The 9,056-nt window shown below is 41.4% G+C and overlaps 1 protein-coding gene across 1 annotated transcript in view; it reads right to left on the reverse strand.

The window, feature by feature from the left end:
- Positions 1 to 4,423: 4,423 nt before the first annotated feature.
- The window catches only part of LOC108685673 (rho GTPase-activating protein gacJ-like), a 7,779-nt gene continuing 3,146 nt past the window's right edge, over positions 4,424 to 9,056 (reverse strand). The window contains exon 2 of the mRNA XM_018190568.1: positions 4,424 to 4,578. Within this exon, the coding sequence (XP_018046057.1) occupies positions 4,424 to 4,578 (155 nt within the window). The remainder of the gene's footprint in view (positions 4,579 to 9,056) is intronic.

The raw sequence follows: 9,056 nt of genomic DNA on the forward strand, positions 1-9,056 counted from the left end.
AATGGTTATACCATTTCATCGTGGTTTATATGCAATTAATAAATAATTGAAAGCTTCACATTAAAAAATTATATTGATCTTCAAGCCTAATAAATTCTTGTTGCTTTTAATACTATATTGAATTCTTTTTATCTTTCTGTCTTGAAATTCTATTGATTTCAAGTGCATATTAGGAAAAAATTGTTGAAGAGAAATATTATTTCAAAATAATAAAGATAGTAATAAATCAAAGAATTGCACGGTTGCTAATTTGATTTTACTTACAGAATATCTTTTTTTACGTAGCCTTCAATAATTGTCCAACTTATCTATCTTCTTTTTCTCTTTTATGTCACTAAGATCCCGATATTCGTAGTGCTCGCAGAAAATATGGTAGGATACTTCGTATCGCGAAGAGAAACCAGAGGAAAGGCAACCGGAAAGAGAAGAGGAGGGTGAGAAAGGCGCATGGTGGAATGTTCCGAGCCAATAGAAGAGACTTCGCGCCAGCTTCAATTCCACGATCTTTGCGACAAATTAGCACAGACGAATTTCCGGCGTCCCCTTACACCGCGTTTTCTCACAGAATTTCTCTCGTGTCAAGCGTTTTTCTGTCCTCTTCGATCAAGTTGATTGGCAAACGCGATTATTTCCTACACGAATTTTTCTCTCGAAAATTAATTGTTGCTTTTTATCGTTTAATATTGTTAGTGAATAATATTTCAAATCACAATCCAATTTCCTTAATTTCTCGTGTCAAATTCTTTTCGATACGCAAATCGTAAAGGGCTTTTTCATATGTAGGGAAAAGTGACTAAGAAGAACACGATGTAAACAGAAGTGGTGAAAAACGAATGGTGAAAACGTGCGAGATTTCGCAACGCAAAACTTCGAATAATACCATGCAGGGCAAAAAACGAGAAGCGGTGAGCGTGAAAGGCACTACATCTCCGCGAGCATCCGGCATGCCGGATTGTAAAAATAACTTTGCGTTGTGATTAGAATGGAGAGATCGCAATGGCTTTTACGCACTAAGATCAGAAAAGAACAGGGAAGAGGAAAAGAGAGAGAGAGAGAGAGAGAGAGAGAATGGATATAAAAAAAAGCAGGAGAGGGCGAATTAAAATTTCACAACGACAACTGACAATCGTGAAATCCCATCCCTTACCTCTCCCCCTTATCACCCCTCCCCCCCCCGCGACAGTAGACGGTCCGGCGTTACCGACCCTCCATTGTCTCCGACAAAACAAAACTCCCTACCCTCCCCTATTTCCCACCCCCGGTTAGGAAACGTGCGATAATAAATATAGAGAAAATGAAAAATTATTAAAAACTTCCTTTTTAACCTTGGTAATCCTCGTCGCCCCTAGAGATGCCGCATTAAAAACTCGGCGTTCCCCGCCGCCGCCCGCCCCAACCTCCGCGGCTCCTTCCCTCCGTCTCCGCTTGCTCTTTCTACGCCCTCGTCCACCCCGGACTTCGTGGTCCTCGGGGTTGGGCGCCCGGACACGCGAATTATTTATACGCAGGAGTCTCTCTGACGACATTACCACAGTGTTAGCATTAAATCATAATGTACGACCCGTTACGAGCCGCTGTGATTCGGCCTTGCGCACGCCCTCGTGTCAACGAGTGCTCTTCGCTCGCGCTCGCGTGCCTCTTGTTTTTGCACTTTTAAAGAGCGCAAATAATTATTCCCTGAGAAGGTAAAATATGTTTGATGTTCACGCACGTGAAAAACGGACGATCATTTTTCGCTGAATAGATTGTTGATTGGCGACACACGTCATTTTTATTCTGTTCGTATGGAGATGAAAAGTAACGCTTTAAAAGAATAAGTTTATATTAAAAAATATTACTTTTTACAAGTAATTAATTGTGTAATTACACGATAATTAAGTTAATAAAAATTAATGTTTCTTGATATATAAACGAACGATTTGTGTTATCGAGAAGATAACGCGAACGCTTGAGTATTACTCGGCTAGGTAGATAGCTTTTTACCTTTACGTTGATCTACGAGTAATCACGCGGGATGGCACAAAACAAGGAAACTGCGTCGTATAATAAACCTATATTAATCTCGTAGAGGAAAAAGATAAAGCGATATTATCGAGCGAATCCGCCGTTCGAACGTCGACTCGCCTCCCTGCGTCGTAACTTTTTCATGAATAATCCCCGGACTAATTTGAATAAATTATAACCAACGGCGTTTGACGGGGCCCCGAATTCTCGGCGACGCTATTGATAGCCGTGAAAACGGAAGGGGGAGTCCTCCTGCTGTGGACGTGCTAAAGTAGAAGGATCTCTGCGGCTTCCATTAATTCCTTTGTCTCGCAATCCTGTCACGGCCTCTGGGGCCGATTTTCAAGAACCTTTTTCCGCAAAGTCCATTAAAATATCAATTAAAACGGTCATGTCCATCTCGCCTTTTCGCAAGCCGAACCTTTATTTTCCGACGGTTACATCAAATCGATCTGTATAATCATATACGCGATCAAATTCAGCTCATTGTTAAGTCAAGCAGTTTCATCGTCTCAAAAGAAACACACAAGAGAAATCCTATCCAGATGATATAGTAAAAAAATATGTCTTAAATTTTATCATTTCAAATATAAATACGTAATAGTCCTTAATTTCTTTGAAATCAAATAATTATCTTTTTATCTGGACTTGATTGGTTCTTCACGAATTCATATTAAATTTAATTACCGAAACCAGTGAAGCGTATAACGCGGGCAATTACCGCAGAAGAGCATCGACACGCGGACACCGGATATGTTTCGCAACAATAATGCTGTCAGAGTCAAGCCGCGCGATCGTGAATGCGCGCATTCATCCGGCTCGATAATCCAACTTGAAAGGTATACGTCGGGGGCTTTTTCTACTTACTACAACAGCGCTCAGAAGCACGTACGTAACGAACAAACGTTTCCGGAATACCTGTTACCTAGGGCGCTGGAAAAAATATGGGAAACCCCATCTTTAGAGAACGAGTGAGGGAGGTAGCGGCGTCGGAGAGAGGGAGTCGGTTTACTCCACGTAGAAGGCGCGCACAGATTGTATATGTGTGTACATGGCGTACATGTGTATGTGTGCCCCGGTACTCACACGAATGTGGGCGCGCACTCGCATGCGAGCGAGCGCAAGGGTTGAATTTTAATTATTTTCTCTTTGGTAGGTATAATATTTCAATGCTCGGCGGAGCCTGGCCGACCGGGCTCGCCTCTCGCCGCCATCTCTGTCAAGTAATGTTATTATAATTATACGCGTGTGCGCTTGGTCGGTCATTTCTTGTGCCCGTCCATCCCCCGACCACCCCCATCGCTCCACACACGGCGCATCCTCTGTCCGTCTTTCTCCTCTTTCTCGCCGTCTCCACCTCGCCACCCTCTCTCGCGAGCGCTCTCTTTTCGCTCGCCTCTCGTAGCCCGGGTATTGTGCAATTAAAATGTCGTAATTGTCCGCCGGAATTCATCTTGAAATTCGTGCCTAACCAGTCGGCACACCACATTGACATTCATTCTCCTCGAGCGCGTACATTGTACTCGAGTAATATACAAGATAGGTGAAATTCAAGGTGATCTTTTAAATATTTATGATACGGAAAGTTTGTTAATTTCTTACGCAAGTTTGAAGGAATTTATCTGAATTTTATTCAGGAATAAAGGAAGTTTGTGCGTAATTATTTTGCAAATGTGAGAAATAACATTGTAGAACCATGTTTGCCACGTTCAATGTAAAGGTAATGTTTCATGCTGTAAGTCAGATCCGTCTGAATTTTTACACATGAGTAAAATGCTTCTCTTCTCCGTTATCTCACTAAGTAAAAAAGAGAAGAAAAAAGGATTAAGATGAAAAGGGAAAGATATACTGAAACTCATAGATCATCATAGTAACTGTATTATGTTCGATCGATTAGTTATCATTGAGATGAAACATGGTGATGTAAAAACTGAACCTTTTTCAACTCTATAAATCACTTATTTTAAATAAATTCAATATTTTCAAATAGTGATACAATGTAGGACAATATCATAAAAATAACAATACGTTATCATTATATATATTAATTTAAAAGATATAAACTTTATATTTTAATAATTATTATAATAATTACAAAGATTTTATTATAAATTCATTTGCGAGAAATAAGTCCACATAGAAAGCGATGAAATACAATGTGATAAAAATAACGAATTAGGAGCTTCGCGATCACTAAGCTATGGCACTACTATACATGCATCGTTATGTACATGGACACAAAAGAAATCCCTCATTTAATTTTATTTACATATTTAATTCCTCCTGACAAAGATTTCAGCGAAAAAATCCATAAAAAAACATAAAAGCAAAGATGTAATTAATTTCGAATACTCTGTGAAAGTAATACAAAATGTAACTTGTGATATGAGATAAACATCTCGTATATCCACGCATTGTCTCAAAAGAATATATCGTGACCGCGGTCGATGCTCGCGGTGGACAGAAGGCGAGTCGCCGTCGTCGTCGTCGTCGTCGTCGTCGTCGTCGTCGTCGTCGTCGTCGTCGTCGTCGTCGACAGTAGGATAAAGCCGGACGGCGTATGTATGCGATCACCTGAAATTCAGAATTGCAAATTCTTTAATTCACGGGACGTGATGGCGATGGCGACGACGGTGGCTGCAGCGACGGCGGGAGGAAAATACCTTCGCCTGACCTATACAAACATCGCGGGAGACGAGGGATGTGTATTCAAAAATTTACATAGGTACATTCTGATTAAAGTGTCCTAGAAAGCAAATCTAATACAGCAGCGCGCGAGTGCGCCAAGTCCTTCCTCCCTCATCTCTCTCCGTCGCTTTTTCCATCATGCTGGATGAGCCTTTTCGGAGTGCGAGTAACGTGGAATTGTGTGGGATGGATTATTACGTATCCTTCGAAAAGTTTCCGTCAGACCGGAGAATATCGGGATCGAATGGAGGGATGAAAGGACTGGATGTATCTCGCTGCCGTGTCCAGTATATCATGATAATCGTGGGATTTATTACTCGTTACCGAGGTTTATTATCCTGGTAACGCACTAGGGTGAACGTGACGAGAACGTAGAAAACAAATAAAATCACAGAACGAGAAGGAGGACACTCAAAAAAGAGGAGATAGTTGCAGCATAGGGAACGCCATAATAAATTTCTACGATTGGTAAATTCGATGGAAAATTCGACCTCGGGCGCAATCGAAAAAAAGAGGAGGACTGCGCTAATATTAGAAAAGAAATCATATTTCAATGATAAGTAAGTAGAACGTGTCTTGCTGTCAAGATACCGACAAAGCGAAAGCGTACATTCCGCACTTGGCGATTGGATTTGCCAATTAATCACCAGCGGAGCACTGCGGCGGCACGGATGAAAGAATAACGATGCGGAAACGAAACGAAATTTAAATATTCTCGCGTTGTTCGCAAAGAGAAGACCGAGGGGTAGGAAAGGACGACGCGTATCGCGCGGGCATTCCTCTGCACCCCTCAGCGCAGCGGTGCCGAGGCGGCGAAGGGACGGGCGAGTACGGTATAATTGCAAAATTGCATTAGCTTTGTGTTCTTCCGCCGTTCGCCCAGACGTAAGAGATACATGCATGTGTGGCATGTTGCAACGGACGATTTATACGAATTCTCATTTTCTTTTTCTTTTTTCGTTCAGCGTCCCCAATTTGCCGCATGTACGTCGCTAAGTGACGCCTTGTCGAGTTAACGAGGCAATACGAGAATCGTGTATTATAATTAGTGTTCGGTTCAATCATCAAATTACCATTGTAATCTAAAAAGAAAACACGTTGAATTTATTTTCAAGCGATACGTTTCTAAGTTTTAGCGTGCTCACGTTAATAGTTTCTCCGACGCAATGGTTTCTCTCGCGTTTAATTTTCCCTTCACAATGTTTTTTGACGTTTATCTGATCTCATCGTGGAAGTATCGTGAATCCCTTCGTCTGGTTTGTCGATAGCATCTACGACGCATCGAATCTTCCGTTTGAGGTTCGATACAAACGAAAGATCCGAGGGTCGCACGGAGCAGTGGATGCAGAGAGAAGCTCGTCGTTTGCGACCGTTATTTGCACGGTTTCGAGCACAAATTCCTCCCACACCCCTCACGCGCCCTTAAACCAGTTCGCCATTTCCCCAGCTCGTTTCGTTTCTCCGGCGACAAATAAGCAACAGAACGAACCGCGGCCCTATCTCGCGTCGGCAACGATTGCTCGAGAAACGCGCCAGATTCCTGATTCCGAGCTGCTTCTCGACTGAAATTTATCTTCTTCGACCCCTACCTCGCGCCAGACACCCTACTAGAATGTCGTTTCAAATTCGGATCGGATCCTTATCTCCGCCCGTCGGATACATTTTAATCGGAATTGTAGGGACATCCTTGCGCGACATCCACATTTGAATATTAAACATATTAATAACTTCTTGACAAGATCAAATTCTATTTTTACTAGGTTATAAATGTAAGTACCAATAAAAATTAATAGTCTATTGCTGATTAATGTAATAATCTATAAGATATTTTATATGTTTGGAAATATAAAAAAATAATTTTATTATTTTTCATTCGTTGTAAAATATTGTTAAATAAAATTCATTGTTAAATTAAAAAACGAAAATTCTCGATAAAAATTTAAGGAAGGTTAAATTTAAGTAATTACAATTAACTGTTTAAATTTCTAAAACAGTAATAAGTATCAAAGAAATTTTCCATACCAATAAATATTAATATCTCGTTAAAAGCTGGGAAATGTGATATTGTCTATTTATACGCGAAACGTCTTCTTCACGAAGAAGAGACACAAGCTTGACACCGATAATACATCCGTTTGTATTCATCCAGTTATCGACGCGAAGGGTGCCGGCGGCAGAGGCTCGACAAGGTATTGTAATACCGCAAGGTTTTATGGGAAAACCTGAGGGCGTCGTCAAGCCCAGCGAGGGATGGAAGACAGGGGCGGGGAGTAAAATTGAAAATGAGCATAAAAAGCATAAAAAGCGAGGCGCAGGGCAGATTGCCGTGGAACATTCTTCGGCAAAGGGGCAATTCATTTTCGTATGCTATATCAATTTCTTGCTTCGCCTCCTCGCCTCGACCGTCTCCTCGTTCTCCTCGTCGGCGTCCCTATGTTCACAGCCACCAACCTCCAATCTATACGCGTTTCATCCCTTAAAACCGTTAACTCCGCCAGACATCAAGGGGAATGCGAATTAGCCCCGGCCGTCTTATCTGCGCCGATAAAAATGACGATGAAAAAGACGGGCTCAGTTAGCTCTGTCGTACTTTGGTCTCGCCGATCCTCGCCGTCCTTTCCCCGTCTTACCAATCGAGAGTTACCTTAATGGAAGTTATACCTTAATCGATCCTTTCGTCGTTTAAAAGTTTCACGTCCGAAATACTAGGCGCACGGTGTTTACGGTGGGCGTAGTTAACGACGCTTGCACAAGTAACGACTTGCCGGGACGAAGGAATTAAGATTTACACGGGATAATTAAGGATTAAGTAGAACCCCGCCGCGCGCGTTCGACGCATTTTCGTAGGGTACGCTGGGTAATACGTGCGTGGAATAAGTCGCACTGTTGGTTTGATAAATAGGTGAGACATAGTCTGGAGACGAATGCGACGTATATAGGGGCGCAAGCTTCTTTTGAAAAAATATTTTTATAACTTTTACGGATTATATGGATTTTCTCTCTTTTAATTTTTTTCTTCATCCTCGAAATTCTGAATATTTCGCTACGGAAATTCGTTAGTTTAGAAAAATTCTCATCACATAGATCTCATTTGGATTATCAATGATTTTTATATTTGTACATTACTTAAATCACGATATTGTAGGTGAAAATATAAGAGCAAAAATAACTGTCTCACGAATCTCGTGTACAGCATCTATTATATTCGCGCGCACGAATCCTCACACATGTACGAGCATTTTCCGAAGCGCGGAAGCAAAGGGTTGAAGGAGGAGGGCTCGAGCTACGATCGATCATGCATTATAGACTGGAAGCTGACACCTGGTGATAGATCGTGGTAATTAAATAACTCGTTGCGATCAGGCCGGGCTCGAGATTCGGTCGAGAGTCGATGGAGGAAGAAGAGGGTGGAGGATCGGCGGCGGCACGGTCTACATGTGCGCGTCGTCCCCTGGACGGGATGTAATTGACAAGGCAATTGATAATCGCCGTCGGGTTGACAGTATCTCCGAGAATTAGCGTTACGCGAGCGTCAGGGCTCCCCCCAAATTGGCGCACAAATTACCAAGACGGTCGACAATAGAATTCGCTGGCGATCATATATGGATTGAAACTGTTTTATTGTAAGATAAATTTTACTATATGATAGATAGATCTGCAGCACGCAATGTTTTAAATAATCTTGATAATTTGAAAAATATTAGTCCACTAATTGTAGAAAAACAAATAATCATTTAATACATATATTTGATCATTTTTAAATAAATGTACAAGGTAATTAATTATAACAAATAAATATAAAAATTTTGTTAATCATAAATGATAGATTTTTATAAATAAAGTTTATATAAATGGTATATTGGAAGAAGAAAATAGAATAATAAATTTATGTAAATTTTGATAAATATGCGCGCGTATGCATAATTTGTAACTTTACAGAAAGCTTAACGTATTATTCATCCGAAGCCAATGGTCAGTCGACCTTATCAGAAAATCGAGAGTCGAGGTTGGCGAGGCAGCTACGACCTAATTAATAATCGCGACTCGGCTCCACTCGACCTTAGGGCGAGTCGACTCGCGGTCCAGCGGCGTTTAATTATTTCGACGTGAAATATGTATAGCGGGTGGTCCGCAGAAAGAGGGAGAGAGAGGGAGAGAGTTAGCGAAGCGACTAGGTAACCTTATTCGCCATTGTCGAGCCGAGGAATAGGGTAGGAAGGGTTTTACTCGTCGGGGATGGAAGCGAGATACGGGGCCGGCCGAGCCGGCAAAAAAACACTGCCTTCTGTTTAATTTCATTTTTAACTTGAGGCTATATTTAATTAAGAAATATCACAAAACTCGGCGTGCATATATATATATAT

This window comes from Atta colombica, unplaced genomic scaffold, assembly GCF_001594045.1.
Source record: "Atta colombica isolate Treedump-2 unplaced genomic scaffold, Acol1.0 scaffold155, whole genome shotgun sequence".
In the NCBI taxonomy this organism is placed as follows: Eukaryota; Metazoa; Arthropoda; class Insecta; order Hymenoptera; family Formicidae; genus Atta; species Atta colombica.